The 18,353-nt window shown below is 47.9% G+C and overlaps 1 protein-coding gene across 4 annotated transcripts in view; it reads right to left on the bottom strand.

The window, feature by feature from the left end:
* Positions 1-13,320, bottom strand: part of MARK3 (microtubule affinity regulating kinase 3) — a 120,370-nt gene extending 107,050 nt beyond the window's left edge. For 3 of the 4 annotated variants that reach the window (XM_054025108.1, XM_054025109.1, XM_054025110.1), the window contains exon 1: positions 12,608-13,320. In XM_054025108.1, the coding sequence (XP_053881083.1) occupies positions 12,608-12,658 (51 nt within the window). In that variant the 5' untranslated portion in view covers positions 12,659-13,320. The remainder of the gene's footprint in view (positions 1-12,607) is intronic. The other variant, XM_054025111.1, reaches the window with a different exon arrangement.
* Positions 13,321-18,353: the final 5,033 nt, after the last annotated feature.

The raw sequence follows: 18,353 nt of genomic DNA, 5'->3' as shown, positions 1-18,353 counted from the left end.
TTGTCAAATGTGGAGGCTCCAGCATGGCAGTGGGGAGCACAGGCCACTGACTGCACAGAGGTGGCATATCACTGTGCAGCTCTGCCCTGGGACATGGGCTCAGTGGGAGGCTGCACCCAACCCTGACACAGCGCAAGGACTGGGCCTGCCCCAGAAACACACCAGGGCTCTACCCCTCCACGTGGGCAGGCAGGCTCAGCAAGGCAGGAATCCAAGTGTGGAGGGGCTTAATGTGGGGGGATACAGGTGGGGGTTGAGAGGATTCTGTGTGGGGCAATTGGGTGCGGGGGGGAATCTGGATGCATAGGGTCTTGTTGGGGGGGGGGTTGGGTGCAACAGTAATGGGACTCTGAAGGGGGGTCCAGGTGAAGGTGGTTGGGGCTCAGCATGAGGGGTCTGGGCGTGGGGAGCTCAGTGGGGGGTCCAGATGCTGGGGGAATGGGGCTCAGTGGAGTTGGGATCCAGGTGCAGCTGGTTGCGGCTTGGTGGAATGCGGATGGCTTGTCGGGATGGTCCAGGTGCAAGGGGAGTGGGGCTCATGGGGGGGGGGGGAGGGTTCTGAGTCAAGGGGGGTGAGGCTCAGTGGGAGGGTCTAGGTAAATGAGGGGGTCTGGATGCACAGGGGTTGGGCAGATGGGGGAGCAGCTCCCTGCACAGGGATCCCTCCCCCTGCAGCTGAGGAGTGATGGGTGCAGGAATCGGGGGCGGGGGGGAGGGGAGAGTTTGCAGAGCTTCCGCTGGAGGAGAAGTCTGGGGGTGGGTCTGACCTGGCCCTGGAAGCCATGCAGGGGAAGAGGAAGTCCTGTCCTCCCCACCCCAGCAGTTGAGCCTGGCGCAGAGTAGGAGCCACCAGCTGGGTCTTCCCCAGTCCCACCTCCTGCCCTACAGTGATTTACTTCTCTGGTGGCTGCCCTGGGCACCTGAAACATACTTCTGGAGAGGGTTGCATGACCACTCTTGTGGTTTCCTTTTGCTTCCTCATCAGAAAGTCATTTTTCTGCAAGGAAGCAAAGAAATCTGTGGGGGACAAATTCTCCACACGCACAGTGGCGCAGAATTCCCCCAGGGGTAATAGTTTATACATGTGCAATCGCACCATTATGGTCAATGCAATCAAATAGAGCATATAAACATTAGGGCAGAATTTGAACAAAGAAGTGGATAAAGGAACCTTTTATCACTAAACCACAAGCATTTAGTAAGATGGTTTGGATGGTTCCAAGTCAGAGTCTTGCTCTCAAAAAGGAAACAATTCATTGTGCAAATACGTTACTGCCTCAGACAGATAATCTCCTGCCATTTGTCCAACTAGTATGACACTCAATGAAATTGACTGGCCAGTTAAACAAGGTCACACTTGCCAAACATCAATCAGTTTAAAAAAAAGAAAGAAATTAATCTTTAGTACAAGTAGCCTAGACATCATGACATACCCCTAATTCTCCCAACCTCCGGGGGGGGTGGTGGTAAATAATTGAATTGGGGACACACCCACTTAGTCTCAGCAAACATGACAGACTCCCAAAACACTGCATTCAGTAGACATGCGAGGGCTAATAACATTGACTGGCCAACAACAGGATGTGTGATGCCCTGCCATATGTGGCAAAGAGATTTCCATCCCTCAAATGTTGTGTTAGCTCTGAGTGAGAAATACTAATAACTGTGTAGGACAAAGAACGAGTTCTGTGGATGGAAGCTCAGTGAAAAAAGCTGGTTATCATAACACCAAAGATCCAAAATTGGAAATCATTTACTAGTTAAGGCTCAGTAACCATAGACAAAAGACAAATTGCTTTTGTAGGGCAATAGGCTACTAAGAGGGCTGCTACTCTGCCTAGGAAACCCCTTCTGGTGTAGTCACATCCCTGATTTCTCTCAGTTCCATCAGACACAGCAAATGATCAAGGTGAGCTATACTCCATATATATAAAAACAGAAGTGTATTTTGTTGTCTAGTGCTAATCATGGGTTACAAAACCCAATGTAGGAATCCTGTTTAATACACAATACACCCAAGTGTGGCAGTGTTTAGAAAAAACTTTTTTAAAAGCACTTGATACTCACATATCTGGATCTGAAATTTATTGTATTTTCCAAGTAATATTTGCTTTATTTACTGACCAAAATGAATATTTACTGACATAAGCACTGGAGAGTAGTAGCTGAAGAGGAGCAAGCCACATTCTACTCTGCATCATCAATAAAACTGCCAACTAAGTTGGTTCCAGAATCATCGTTAGTAATTATGAATGAATCAAAAAGGACCCAGACACCAGGTCAAGCTTGCTATTAGAAAAACCTTGTTTAGATTTTTGCAGGAACAAATCTGATATAAAAGCTTAGATACACAATGGCTCAAAAAGATGCCATTTTAGAAGACACATGCTTTGACCCATAAATATACTTATTAAATTGGACCCCAAGAGAAAGTCATTTAAATCAATGGGTGCTCAGCACCCCTCAAAATCAACCCCTAAGTGCATATATAGTTTATTAGGCATATCTCCATTGCAGTTCAACTTCTACAAATTTAAGGGGAGGACATTCACCACTCTAAACATAACGAGGTAGCATTCTCCCATCCTCAAAAGAAGCTTCATTAGACTTGGTCTACACCAGCAACTTATGTTGGTATATGTACGCCGCTCAGGGATAGGGAAAATCCACACCCCTGAGCGATGTAGTTATACTGACCTAACCCCTGGCGTAGACCGTGCTATGTTGACGGGAGGGCTTCTCCTGTCGACATAGCAACCAACTCTCAGGAATGGAATACCTATACAGACAGGAGAAACCCTCCCATCAGCGTAGGTGGAGTCTTCACTAAGGGCATGGCTACACTTGCAGATGTAGAGCGCTTTGAGTTAAACCAGCCTTCGCAGAGCGCAGTAGGGAAAGCGCTGTAGTCTGTCCACACTGCCAGCTGCCAGCACACTGTTGTGGCCACTTTAGCAGCTCTTGCAACGGCCACAGAGAGCAGTGCATTGTGGTAGTTATCGCAGCATGCAAGTGGCTGCAATGTGCTTTCAAATGGGGGGGGGGGCAATGTGACAGGGAGTGAGTTGTGTGTATGTGGGGGGAGAAAGAGTGGGTTTTTGGGGGGCTGAGAGCATGTCAGCATGCTGTCTTGTAAGTTCAGACAGCAGCAGACACCTCGCCCCCCACCCCCCTCTCTCACACACAGAGCATTCCACAGTAATGGTTGCTTTGTCTCGGAGCAGATAAGCATGTCCGCTGTCAAACGGAGCTTTCAAAGGGCATATCCAAAACAATGACAAGAATGGCCACTTGACTTAAGGGGATTATGGGACATTTCCAGAGGCTGATCAGAGCGCAATAATACAACACCTCATTCACACTGACGCTGGGGCGCTCCAGCAGGGGCGCATCAAATGTTATTCTACTCGCCGAGGTGGAGTACCAGCAGCGCTCTAGCCGGGGAGTCAGAGCACTCTACATGCCTTGCCAGTGTGGACAGGTAGTGAGCTAGTGCGCCTGGGGCTCCTTTAATAGACTCAGACTTTAAGGTCAGAAGGGACCATTATGATCATCTAGTCTGACCTCCCGCATGATGCAGGCCACAAAAGCTGACCCACCCACTCCTGGAATAATTCTCTCCCTTGACTCAGCTGCTGAAGTCCCCAAATCGTGATTTAAAGACTTCAAGTCGCAGAGAATCCTCCAGCAAGCGACCCCCGCCCCATGCTGTGGAGGAAGGCGAAAAACCTCCAGGGCCTCTGCCAATCTACCCTGGAGGAAAATTCCTTCCCGACCCCAAATATGGCGATCAGCTGAACCCCGAGCATGTGGGCAAGATTCTCTAGCCAGACCCTCTGGAAAAAGTTCTCTGTAGTAACTTTTAATATCCCATCATTGACCATTGTTACTAATTAATACGCTGTAACTCGCAAGGGTAGCCAAGCCCTAAGTGCTACAGCAGTGCAGCTACACTCAGGCAGCTGTGCTGCTGCAGTGCTTTAAGTGTAGACAAGCCCTTAGTCTCTCCCATTTTTGTGCCAGCAAAGTCCCAGAAAGAGGTGGCATTTGACCAAGTGTGGGAGGAAGTAGCAAAAACATACGCTATTGTGAGAAACAGGGGATCTAGAGGGACAGTTACCTCCAATCTTAGCCAGAATTACCTATGCTTGCACCACTCTCAACCTTTAGTCAATGAGGAGTTGTTTGGTTTCTTTGCAAGATTTCTGGGTCAAGCTAGAGGGGTACAGTTTTCTTTTAGTTGTTTATGCATGTAGTGTAACACAGAAAGAATGAAAACTGCTTCATCAAAATGCAGGAATGTATTTTGTGAAAAGCATGCCAAAAAAGGCATTTTGGTTGTGCCACAACACCCAATTAACTTGGGCGATACAGATTACATCTAAACTTGGGAGATACAGATTACATCAGAGGTTCTCAAATTGTGGCCCATGAGCTCTATTCAGGTGGTTTGTGGATAGTTTCCACTAAGATGTGTGCCTGGGTGTCCACACACGAGAGAATGAAGGGCCACCCACCTAATTAGTGGAGACGCGCAGGCATGGCTCCACTAATTAGGTCCCTGGACCCTGGAGAAGACACACATGTAAGGTGAGGTGGTAGCCTTGGGGGGAATAGGGGGTAGGTGGGAGGGGGCAATGGGCTGAGAAGAGGGGGTGGGGGGAATTTGGGATGTGCAGGGCTGCGGCGTCCAGAGAAAGAGGCGACTTTCCCCAGCTCCAGGGTTGCGGCTGCCAGGGAGAGACCCCCATCCTTACCAGCCCCAGCTCTGGGGCTATCACAGTGCGGGAGAGAGGGCACACCCATCACATTAGAAAGGTAAGACTACTGATATTAAAATATGAGTTGTGTGCTTTTATTTGTAGAATAAAAAAAACGTTAATTAAGGGTTATTTTTATATAGCGCTTTTATCCAAAGCGCTTTACAATAATTAGCTAACGGTACAAACAACATTTGGAAAGATCATTTAGTGGTCCACCAAGACCCTCAGCAATTTCCAAGTGGTCCACAGGAAAAAAAGTTAGAGAACCATTGGATTAGATGATTCAGGGTAGCTCAAACTGGCATGTGACATGCCTAACTTTAACATGTCAAACTATTAACTCTTAATACACTGCAAGAATGGTCAGATATTACATGTAGTCCAGAAGTACAATGCAGTATTTAAAGGTATCCCAATTACTAAAAAAATCCAAAGGAGTATATTTCACACTCAATTTAAATTTGTGACAAGCACATAACTATATTATTAGGGTACATTTAATTTCTTCTAAGTGAGGTGGCAATTTAATTTATAGCAATTCACAGGTTCCAAGACCAAAAGAGACCATTATGATCATTTAGTCTGACCTCCTATACAACACAGGTCATAGAACTTCCGCAAAATGGTTCCTAGAACATATCTTTTAGAAAAACATCCAATCATCATTTAAAAATTGCCAGTGATGGAGTAGCTACCATGATCCTCAATAAATCGTTCCAATGGTTAAACATCCTCACTGTTAAAAATGTATGCTTTATTTCCAATCAGAATTTGTCTGGCTCCAACTTCCAGCCATCACATGGTGTTCTCTGTTAGACTGAAGAACCCATTATGAAATATTTGTTCCATATATAGGTACTTACAGACAGTAATCAAGTCACTCCTGAACCTTCTCTTATCAGTTATCTCAATGTTTAAAATATCTTATGAAAATATTCAAGGAGAGCTATCCCTCGGGGGGGGGGGGGTGTAAGGGGAGGCAAAGCCTAAAAAAAAATTTTTTTGGTAATAGGTACACGGGATTTTTCTGACCCTAATTTCATGTTGCCAGAGATAGCCTTCTGATTACATACTTCTATTTATAATAGGACATTTCTGGTAAGCATTGCCTAAATCAAATCTAATCTTCCAGATCGTCTGCAAACACCCTAACTTGCACAAATTAATGCACTTTAAATAATATTATAACATTTTCAGGGCCAGATTTAGGATTTTGGGAGGGACTTCAGAGCTACCAGGAACTTCCTTTTGCAGAAGTGGAACCCACCTACTTGTGGTTGAGTTTGTGCAAGCATAGTTTACTCCTGGGGAAATTCTGTATCATTGTGCGTGTGCAGAATTCATATCCTCCACAGATTTCTTTGCTTCCCTGCAGAAAAATGACTTTCTGACAGGGAAGCTGCAAGAACAGTCATACACCACTCCCGAGCAGTGCAGGTACATTGTTTCAGGCATCCAGAGCAGCCGGCAGAGAGGTAAATCACTACGGGCTTGGAACACCCCAGCCAGTGGCTCCTACTCTGAGTCGGGATCAGCTGCTAGTCCTGGCTGGGCTGGAGGCAGGAGAGGAAGGTGTGAGGTTGCACTCCACATGTTTTATAGAAATATGCTAATGAGTGTGAATATAATGTAACTAGAATATGCTTTATGCAAAAGGTCTCTTGTAAGATATCATTACAAAGCTTATAATCTACTGTGTTCATCCTATTTGTATGAATGTATCATTCTTGTATCTGAAGCTAGAAATATGAAGTATTACTCTGAAGTCCTATTGTAATTATGCAAAGTGTTGGCCATTACTGGTGGTTTAGAATCTTGATGGCTTCCATTGACCAGGACAATTGGTTGTAAATGGCTCTGTTTACTTGTAAGCGTTCCTGTGAATCAGGCCGGGAAGAATGGAGGCTTGGGGGTCTCACAGGACATGTCACCTAGTACTGGAATCCATCTTAAACCTGGTGCTTTTCCATTTAGAAGGAGGGGTGGGAACACAGAGACAAAAGATTCCTGCCTTGTGCCAAAGCTATAAAAGGAGGTGAAACAGAACAAAGGGGCTGCAGTCATGAGAAAACCCCTAGTTATCTTAGCTAGAACCAACAAGAACTGTACCAGGGGAAAGGATTGGGCCCAAACTAGGAAGGAGTCTAATCTGTGAAAAAAGCTTACTGGAACATCTCTGAAGGTGAGATTTACCTGTATTCAGTTTCTTAATGTATTAGGCTTAGACTTGCGTGTTTTGTTTTATTTTGCTTTGCTTGGTAACTTACTTTTGTCTATTACTTGAAACCATTTAAATCCTACTTTTTATACTTAATAAAATCACTTTTGATTATTAATAAGTAAGAGTAATTGATTAATACCTGGGGAAGCAAACGGCTGTGCATCTCTCTCTATCAGTGTTATAGAGAGCGGACAATTTATGAGTTTACCCTGAATAAGCTTTATACAGAGTAAAACAAATTTATTTGGGGTCTGAATCCCATTGGGAACTGGGTGCTGGAAATAGGTAACTTGATGAGCAGTTTTGGTTAAAGTCTGCAGCTTCGGAGGCGTGGACCTGTTGCAGCAGACTACCATGTCTGGCTCAACAAGGGAGGATTCTAAAGTCCCAAGCTGGCAGTGGAAAATGGGCTCAAAGGTAATTTCAGCACGTCAGGTGACAGTCCCAAGGGGGTCTCTGTAACCGAACCCGTCTCAAGGAGTGTCTGGGGCTGTGTCAGGCCAACCCCAAGAAACCTCCCCCAGCTGCAGGAAGCTCAGCATCCTCCCCTGCTTCCTGCCCCCATCACTCCTCAGCTGCGGGGAGCAAGGGGGGTGTCACTGTATGGGGAGCTGCTCCAGCATCCTCCCAACCTCCGTGCATCCGGACCTTCCATACCCAGACACCCCTGCCAAGCCTCACCCCATACACCCAGAACCCCCCTAGCATTCTATACCCAAACCCCACCCCACCGAACCTCAACTCCTGCATCTGGAGCCGCCCTCACCCAACTCCCCTGCCTCCAGACCCCCACCCCTGAACCCCAGACCACCCCCTACTGAGCTCCCTGCACTCAAACCCCCACTCTGATGAGCCTTACCATCCTGAGCCCCCATATCACTTACCCCCAACTAGCTGCATCCAGACCCCCACCCCACCAAACCCCACTCCCCCAGCACCCGGACTCCCCTGCTGAGACCCCCACACCAAGACCCCTACACTGAGCCCCAATCACCTTCACCTGGAAGTCCCTGCAGAGTCCCATTGCCCCTGCACCTGGAAACCCCTTCCCCCTCCACGAGCCTCTGTGCATCCAGATCCCCCCACACCTAGACCCCCCACTAAGCTGCCAGCACCCAGATTGTCCCACAGAGAACCCTCTAACCCCACACCCGGATCCCGCCACACTGAGGCCCTTTACACTTGCATCCTGTTGGTTGAGCTTGCCTGCCCCACACTTAGTGTACCTGGCGCAGAGGGGCAGGGCCCTACGATGTTTCTGGGGCAGACCCAGGCCTTGTGCTGTATCAGAGTCGGGTGCAGCCTCATTGCTAAGTCCGTGTCCATGGGGTGGGAGCAGGGGAACTGCAAGGTGATCTCCCACTTTCATGCAGCCAGTGGCCTATGCTCCGCACTGCCATGTGGAGCCTCTGCATTTATTTATTGACAAATAAAACCTGCAGAATTTTAAAATATTGTGCACAGAATTTTTAATTTTTTGGCACAGAATGCCCTCAGGAGTAACAGTTACCAACATCTCAACATTTTTAAATGGGTAATCCCCCACATTAGCTATGGCCATGAAGATTACTAAAGGGCAAATTGTAGTTATTTTTCCCCAATTATTTAAACTTTAGAATTCAGAGTAGTTAGCAAAATTAATAACTGCTCAAAATAGTCATCTCATCCCTTTATAGCTATACAGTTCATGTAATGGAAATACAATAAAACAGAAGTATAAATTAAATAAAATTAATTAGCCTGAAAGTTCTCTCACCCCTTCCATTTCTTCATTCTTTTTAAAATCTCATTCATTCTAAGGATTTCCATCTTGAGCCAAAAGATCCACCACCACTGGGAATGCTGACATAGCCCAGCCCCTTGGACCAATGAACCCCATCCAGGCCTGGGGCTCTCCCAATGACTGGGGGGGGACACATACCCAGGCCACAGCGCCCTGGCCATACAGAGGCTGTCATTATACCCAGGAAAGAGATGGTGCATCAGAGCTGTGACAGACTGGCACCCATCCCTGGGAAGGGGTTGACATGGGGTGGGGGAGGGAAGAGGTAGGGGGAGGGGCAGAAGAAGTTTCACCCTCTTACTTTAAATAGCACTTACCGACCCTGAACTACATTACCCAGAATCTTGTGAGTCAGCCATACACGTGCCTCAGTCTCTCACTGACTCAAGGGACTAAGGGGGGGCAGGCTGATGCACATATGTAGCTGATGCATAAGATTCTGAGTAATATAACTGAATTTTTTAATTTGACATAGATTTTTTTTATGCGGGTGACAACATTACTAAATTAGGAGTTGGGAATTTTTGGTGGTAAATAGGAGTCTCCCTGACATACCAGGAGACTTAGTAGGTATGGCCAGCAGCCTTCAGCTTAGCAGGTTCCTCAGATGAGCTGCTCCACCCTTGTGGCCAGAAGCTACAATGGTAGCTCAGAGATGATTTTCAGGCAGCCAGCCAGCCTGCAGCAGTCCTAGTGCCATCAGTGGAAGTCAGATAGCTCCCCTACATGAGTCACCCCTGATCCTTTTCCTACCAAAAATAAGGGACTCCTGGCCACAGATATTTGAGCCTCAATGGCCAGCCCTTTTTGGCTGGGAAACATGAATAACCAACAGCTTTAAGGGAAAAGCACTGTGACAAACTTTCCACTCTAATGGTTTACGTTTTGAAGCATTTTTCGGTAACAAAGAGCTATACATTGTCTTTTATTAATTAAAAAAAGAGAACAGAAAAAAATTAAGCACTGATGATGAGGCCTTGTCTACACTTCAGAAATTACCCATTGCTGAACATGGTTAACTGCGAACATAGACAAAGAAACTTTGTTCACTATCATTTCAGAAACTAACCAGAGTTTCAGAAACATCACTTAATGTGACAGGTTTCAGAGTGTGGTTTGTCCTTGCCTACACAAGCGGTTAAACCAGGCTTAACACTGGTTAAACTGTATCCTTTATCAGCACTAGGTAATTTTCCTAGTATAGAGAAGACATTAAGGGGTCCCATGACCATGGCCCAAAGGCTCCCTGAATACTTTGTATTTCTAAGCACCTTTCATCTAAAGATCAAAGCGCTTTAGGAATATTAACTAATTAAGCCTCATCTAGGTAGTTAAGGCTTCATTTTACCTTCCAATAAAATACAACCATCTTTGAGGTGGAAGAACAGTTAGACTAGGAGTGAATGATACGGTATTTTAGAATTAAAAAAGGAATAAAATTAATTTTGCATCCAACTGAATTTAGAGGTAATTTAGGCAGAAAGAATGTAAATACCAGAGTTGAAATTTGGCCAGAACACCACTTTACATTAAAGATCCCAGAGCAAATGTTTTTATCACTAATGGTCACGACACCTGAAAGGCAGCACCTCAAGCAGTACAGTACTATATAGGAGGGTTTTGGTTCAGAGTGACTAAAAAGGAAGAATTAGCCTACTGAATCACAATACTACTAACGACAGGAATTCCTGAGTGGTCACCCAGCTCAGTTTTGCTTAGCTTGCAAATTTGCCTTGATCAGAGTATAAAGTGACATGTCTGCAAGCAATGAAGATAAGAACTGTACAATAATTAAGAAAATTACTAAGGAGTTTGTTCTATATTTTGAAACCAGAATGAAATATCCTCCATGGAAAAAACTTCAACTCTAGCCCCAATTGTCAAATGACATGTTTCCAAAGTATTAAACTAGGATTTAAACCAAATTATAGAACCAGTTTTAAACAATTTCTAAAGTGGTTTGACTGGTTGATCAGGATAAGGCCAAACTGGAGTTTAAAAACCTTGAACCAACACAGCTAGGAGCACAATGACTGGCCAAAACATTACAGGGGAATCTGTTTAGGCCATTTGGAAGTTCAGCTGAATACAAAAGGTCACTGCAATTTTAATTTTTATGCTTTTCTTCCACAGGGCAGCTTTGGCCCTTAGGCTGAAGCCCATTCAGATTCTGCAACAAAATATGCTTAGCTGACTTTTTGCTCAAGACAGCCCTTAGCCTGCAGGCTGTACCAAGGGCTAAACCAATAAAAAAGATCATAGAAGTGAGAAATGACTATTATGTCAATAAAATCCAAATCCTGCTAATGCAGTGACTGTTTTATGCAGCATGTTTTCTTTCTAATGCTTTGTCTGGTCTTGTTTTAAAATGTCTCAAGCAATAGGGCTTCTACCAATTCCCTTAGAAGACTACTTGCTCTCTAACAAATCTAGCAGTTTTTCTTAATATTCAGCCTAAATCTTCCTTTTCCTTATTCCAGTCCAAAATCAGGTACATCTCTCCCTAATCACTTTCACTCAGACCCAGCATATGGTTTCTAAATGACACCGGATTATATTCATAATGAAAGAAATATAAATAATGCTCACTGATTTTGCTTATTTGTGCTTCAGAGCAATATAAACTACAACTCATCTGCATACCGTCTCACATAAAACGACCTGTTTTTTTCCTAATAATTTTTCCTTTCAGATTGATTATTCTGAGGTCAAATAAGTTTTGTCTCAACTTTAAGCAAATAAGGTTCCTACTTAGAGAGGGTTTGTCTCACTGAGTTTGATTTTTGATATTAGGTTTCTACATACAATTTATTTGCATATTAAAAATATTTCAGATAAAATGCTAACAATATTACTGTTGCCTAATAAAAACATGCAGTTTTATTTACAACTTGTTTAGCATTCACTGTCAAATGCTACCCTTTAACAGGGTCTTTCTGTCTTTGCTGCTAATTTCAGAAAAGGGGACCTTTCAATATCATCTGAACAGGTGACAATAAAGCTATTATTCTAGTCATTAATAATCACACAAATTAGAGATGGAAAGACTTATCTAGGTCACCCAGTCCTCCCCTGCCAAAACAGGATTGTTCTCTGCACCCTGTTTACTAGTGTTTTATTGGCTTGTTTTAGCGATTATTTTACACTTCAACTTACAAACATCAGGGCAGATGGATTATTTTTCCCAAATTCTGCATCACTAATATATGAGACAGTACTGTATTTGCACTGTATATGATACATCATTAAAACATTACAGGGTTTGTCATTTTTTTAACACTACCATCAGCAAACCAAGCTCTTAAGAAACATTTAGTTAAACCGTAATTTAAGTAATATAATAAGTAGGCATAAGACCTCAACGACAGCACTCACAATAACAATACTCTTCACACACCTGTAAAACATCTGATAACAGCATCCAGCTGCCAGGACAGTGCCTTGAACCAGTATCACAACAGTAGGAACATAATATTTACCCATGATGCCAGGCTCCACTTTGGGGATTTTAAATTACACAGTTTGATTCTGTACAGTGTCTTGCATTCAAATTACACCTATGGGTTTTATATTGGCATAGAGAGGGCCAACATCTGCTAAAACAAATGCACATTTCTCTCTGGCAGTTTTTCTTCTGAGACATTTTTGTGTCTGGACACAATACACCCACACCTCTCTACGCATGCCATCCTTTGTGTATAGCAGTCACATTCAGCCACACGAGTGACACAGCCCCCAAAGCACTTCAGCACACACGTTCCTTAGGTGACAGGCAGATCCGGCCACCCCAGCGCCCACTCACCCCCCAGAAAGCCCAGCCGGCGCTCCCAGGTTACTTACATTCTCAGTGTCGCGTTCATTCACCGTAGGCAATGGAGTTCTAGTGGACATTTTAATTCGCTTGTGCTGGAGCACCGGCTGCTTGCGACAGCAAAACAAAACACCCCTTCCCCAACAACAACCTACCACCCCCCCAAAGAATGCGTGTCACTCTGCTGCGAGGCAGTGGCTACGAAGGGCCACCATCAAGGGAGGGGGTGGGGGGCTCCTTATTTCCACCGCCGCCACCCCACTTCTGAGCTATATTCCAGCCTGGCGATGGAGCAGCGTCTCCCCCTGGGAGTCCTCAGGGCTCATCCTACAGCCAGCTTAGGAGCCCAGCGCGCAGAGGGGTGAGGAGGTGGGTGGTGGGGGGATCCTCGCAGAGCGCAGCGGGCTGAGGGGGGCGAGGAAGCGGGTCGGAGAAGGCAGCGGGGCGCCGCAGAGCCCGGCCAGGAAAACAAGCCGCCTCTCCGCAGCCAGCTCCGAGCACTGGCAGCCAGGCAGGCCCGCTCCGAAGCGCTTCCCTCTCCCTTCTCCTCGCCTCTCCCCCCAGCCCCGCTTCACCGGGCCTCCGCTCGCATGCTGGGCCTCCCCCTCCCCGCCGCTGCTACCCGGCTGGCCTGGGCTCCCCTGCGCCTTCCGAGCCGGGTGTCAGGAGCCCCGCGGGCCGGCTCCGGCAGCCTGCAGCCCCCGCCCCCACTCCACCGCTCAGCGCCGCCCGCTCCGGGATGGAGGATCCAAGATGGCCGCCCGGCTTCCTCCGCTCTGACTTGAACCGGAAGAGCCCGCCCCCTGGCCTAATGCTGGGCTGGGCGGCCGGCGCCGGCTGCTTGTTGCTAAGGGGCCTGGCCCTAGCGAGGAGGAGGGGAGAGGCCTCCGCAGGGACTGAGCGCCCCTGGGGGGAGGGTGGCACCAATCAGCTTCCCCGTGTGTCAGTCCAGGCTTGGGGCTGCTGAGCTCACCCACCAAACCCAGCCCCCCAGCCACAGGTGTCGGGCTCCTGGCGTGCACCAGCAGCACCGCCCTCCTCACCTCATGTGGCATTCACACCACCTTGCTCCATCTCCTGTGGCATTGGCACCAACAGCACCGCCCTGCGCCACCTCCATGGCATTGGCGCTAGTGGCAGCACCCTAGTCACCTCACGTGGCATTAGCACCAGTGGCACCACCCTGCTCTGCTTCGTGTGGCATTGGTACCGGTGGCACCGCCCTGTTCCAGCTCATGTGGCGTTGGCGCCTGTGGCACCAACCTGCTCCACCTCATGTGGTGACACTCTGACATGCACAGCTTCAGCCCAAGTGGCACTACCCAGCTCCATCTTGTATAGCATTGACACAAATGGCACTGTCCGGGTCGGCCTTGCATGGCAATAGCACCATCCCCATTGCCCTGCTCCACTTCAGCTGGCATTGCATATTCTGTGGTAATGGCCCAAGTCACTTTGTGACCCAGTAGCAATGCTGCCACGTAGGGGAAGTTACTGTAAATACAATACCATTTTGTTATACGAGTCAGTCTAACCCTGACTCCCTTTGAAAACAATTGGGTGTTGCAGAGGTTCTCAGTGTGGCCTTTGAGAGCTGGCCAATCTCATAGTGCTGGCTCTACCTTCCTGTTTCCTGCTGCTGAAACATTTGAAACTAAAAACACATTAAATACTTTCCTAATATTAATTTTTGTAAACAATTGCTGTAGTTGCCACTAGAATGTTATAGGACCGTGAAAATGCTGGGAAGTAGTCCATGCGAGAGTGAATGGGAAGGAAGGTGGCCTGCATACCTTGTGAATGGGAGTGGAGATGGTGCACCATGAAGGATGTGGGGGAAGGTAGTGCATGTGATTGTGAAGCAGCGAGGAGGTGGTTCATACACTTGCAATTGAGAGGTGTCTACGTTAGCAAGAATGGGTGGGAATGGGAATAACTGAATGACGCTATCGGGAATGGATGGGGCGAAGGCCAGAGACAATTTCTTTATAAAAATGTGGTCCACAATATGAAATGTTGGGAAATCTCTGGTCTAGAAATGAAAACTTTGGAACTGATTCAGCTGTCCATTAACAAAGTTAGGGTTACGCCCCTGGGTTTTCAATCCTGAAGCGTATTTGCTGAAAGCAAAATCACAAGAAACTGCAAGATAGGGCCCTTGAAATCCAGAAGTTTTCATTTCCCCTTGTGGTAACAGTATATTTAAGGCTCCAGCCCTAAAAAGGGACTGTGTAAGTATGGCCCTGTGATGGGGTGTTCACCTCACACTAGCCTGGAAAGGGTTAGTGTGGCTTAGGAGGGGCTAAATTAGCAGATAGGCCACACCCAGGGCCGGCTCCAGGCACCAGCCCAGCAAGCAGGTGCTTGGGGCAGCCAACAGAGAGGGGCTCTTCGGCAGCAAATCAGCAGCAGGTCCCTCACTGCAGCCAAAGACTGAAGCTGTGGCAGTAGAGCAGATCACGATCGCGGCTTTTTTTTTTTCTTTTTTCTGCTTGGGGCAGCAAAAACGCTGGAGCCGGCCCTGGCCACACCTGAGGGAGAGTTTATCTTTGACAGTAAAGCACTGACATGGAGCCCAGCTGGACAGGAATAAGCAGGCCTGGTATAAAGTCAATACGTTTAGAGCAGAAAGAGGTGGAAAATGGGGCCCAATTAGGGCTGCCAGTTTTGGTTGGCAATATTCCTGGAGGTTTCATCACATAACAATCTTTAATTAAAGATTAATCTTCAATTCCTGGAGACTCCAGGACAATCCTGGAGTGTTGGCAACCCTAGGCCCAACTAAAAAAAACCTACTCTTTTGCAATTCTTTAAGAATACTGGAAAAGGTGTGAGACTGTAAGTCATGAACAAGATATGAAGTACAATTCATGGTGTCATAGACTCAGAAAGTGAGTCTGCTACATCACAGAACTGAAGAAGAAAAAGGTGGCATTGTGCAAGCCTGTAGTCTTTCTCTGGGCTTAGAGGGAGAAAGGAAGAAACCCAGGGGAAATGAAGAAGGGTGGTGGAGTGAAAGCCTGATAGAGATGTGGTAGGAAAAGGATCAGGGAAACAGCTGTAAGGTTTTCAAACAGTGCAGACCTTGAACACTAATTTGAGGGTTGCTGAGATGGAACCCAGTGTACAGGGTGGGCCTCGGTTCCCCTACTAGTCACTGGACATAGCTTCAAACTGGAGGACTGGCAGGAATGATACCTGGTCAACCAGTTCAGTGACTTTGAATCCCCAGAAGGGGAAAATGTTAGTGACTTGGTCTGAGGCCCAAGCCCCAAAGAGGGAGCACTGCAATTCCTGGAGCATAAGAGGGGCTGCAAAGTGAGTGACTGACAGAAGGGGGTTTTAGACTCGATGGAGCTGTTCCCTAGATGCAGCCACAAGAAGGCACCCCAGGGGTGAGTAGAGAACTCTGTGACAGGTCCAGTGGGACTTCACATGGAAGTAAGGCCCGCACTTGTGGACCTTTTGCAAGATTGAGATATACAATATTCTGGGTGAGCTTTAGTGTTAACATTATGCCTGGTTCCTGTGTGCAGGAAGGGGTGAGAATTTGTGTTATCAAAATGTAACGCTGACAGATGGGATCGAACCTGGGACATCCGAAGCTTAGTGCACAAGCCAAAAGCCAACTGGCTGTTAAGCAGACTTATTTAACTCTCTCTCTTAGTGGTCTCAGTGCCACTAGATAGGACAGAACACCACACCCAGAAGGTGTGTGGATTATATAGTTCTCCTAGCTGAGGAAGTGCATCCCGAGATTCAGAGTCTTCCCAGTTGAAATCCCAGACAAGCCCTCACTTGTTGCTGACAGAGCCTGGTTGTCAGAGGACAGGGTTACCATATTTCAGCAGCAAAAAAGAGGACGGGAGGAGCCCCGCCCCTCCCACTTCCCACCCCCCCTCAGAACTCCCAACCCTCCCCCCGTTCCTTGTCCCCTGACTGCCCCCTCCTGGGACCCCTGCCCCTAACTGCCCCCCAGGACTCCACCCCCTACCTAAGCCTCCCTGCCTCTTGTCCCCTGACTGCCCCCTCCTGAGACCCTCCCCACATCCTAACTGGCCCCCTAGGACCCTACCCCCTACCTGTACCCTGATTGCCCCAACCCTTATCCACACCCCCACCCCCAGACAGACCCCTGGGACTCCCACGCCCCATCCAACCACTCCCCACCCCCTGACAGCCCCCCACAGAATTCCCGACCCATCTAAACCCCTCTGCTCCCTGTCCCCTGACTGCTCCGATCCCTCTCCCCACTCCTGCCCCCTGACAGCCCCACCCCCAGAACTCCCAACCCCCACCCGCTCCTTGTCCCCTGACTGCCCCCTCCTGGGACCCCTGCTCCTAACTGCCCTCCAGAACTCTACCCCCTACCTAAGCCTCCCTGTTCCTTGTCCCCTAACTGCCCCCTCCTAAGACCCCCCCCACCCTAACTGCCCCCCAGGACCTTACCCCCTACCTGTACCCTGACTGCCCAAAACCTTCTCCACCCCGCCAAAAAGCCCCCCCCCCGAACTCCCGACCCCCCCGTCTCTTGACTGCCCCCTCCAAAATCTCCCTGCCCCTTCTCCTGCCCCCCTTACCCTGCCGCTCAGAACATGGTGTTGGGCTCTGTGCAGAGCCGGACACGTGGCTGCGCTCCCCAGCGCAACACATAACCTGGTCCCACCCCACCCAGTGCTGCCGGAGCGGGGCGCTGGGCTGCAGGGGAGGAGGAGCTGCCGAGGCCCGATGCAAACGGCCCAGCAGGTCGGCCGGCTCAGAATGCGGGGGGCGGGGAGGAGGAGCTCTACAGCTGCTCCGGAGTCCAGCCCGGCAAGCTGCGGGGGAAGGGCTCTGGCTGAATTTCTGGCAGCCCTCCCAGCCGCGCCTTGCTCTGCATTGGGGGGAAATCCCGGACATTTTTAGTGATTTACAAATTCCCCGCCGGGTGCTATTTTTAACACAAGAAGGAGGACATGTCCGGGTAAATCCGGACGAATGGTAACCCTATCAGAGGGCAGGATTGAACCTGGGACCTCTGGAGCTTAAGCCCTCTACTGTCGGGGTGGCCAACCTGTGGCTCTTCAGAAGTTAATATGTGGCTTCTTGTATAGGTACCAACTTTCCAATGTGCTGGAGGGTGGTCACTGCTCAACCCCTGGCTCTGCCACAGGCTCTGCCCCCACTCCACCCCTTCCCGCCCCCTCCCCTGAGCCTACTGTGCCCTCACTTCTCCCCCCCACCTCCTGCACCCCACGAAACAGCTGATGGGGAGTGAGGAGGAGGCGCTAATTGGGGCTGCTGGTGGGTCGGGGGTGCTGGGAGTGGGGCGGGGGGAAATAATGGGGGGCTGCTGACGTATTACTGTGGCTCTTTGGCAATGTACACTGGTAAATTCTGTCTCCTTCTCAGGTTGGCCACCCCTGCTCTACCGCATGAGCTAAAAGCCAACTGGCTGTTAACTAAGGCTGTAGAGCAACCTCATTTAACTCTCTCTCTTAGTGGTGTCAGTGCCACTAGATGGGACAGAACACCCAGAAGGTGTGTGGGTTACAAAACCACACTGCATATAATCAGTACTTATTTTGCATAACCAGTTTTAAGAATATTCATATTCCTTATCTTGGATGTAGAATTAATTTTGAATTAAAGAACATAAAGAAAAGTCACTACTACACATGCTCAGGACATAATGATTTAGAAACAAGACATCAATTTTTCTTTCTCAACACTGCTGAGGATTTGATCCCATAAGAATAATACCTTGCCATTCTATGGCAAAATGCATCTGGGGAA

The sequence above is a fragment of the Malaclemys terrapin genome, chromosome 4, assembly GCF_027887155.1.
Source record: "Malaclemys terrapin pileata isolate rMalTer1 chromosome 4, rMalTer1.hap1, whole genome shotgun sequence".
Classification (NCBI taxonomy): domain Eukaryota; kingdom Metazoa; phylum Chordata; order Testudines; family Emydidae; genus Malaclemys; species Malaclemys terrapin.
The sequence above is the reverse complement of the archived record's forward strand: the minus strand, read 5'-3'. Positions and strand labels throughout refer to the sequence as shown.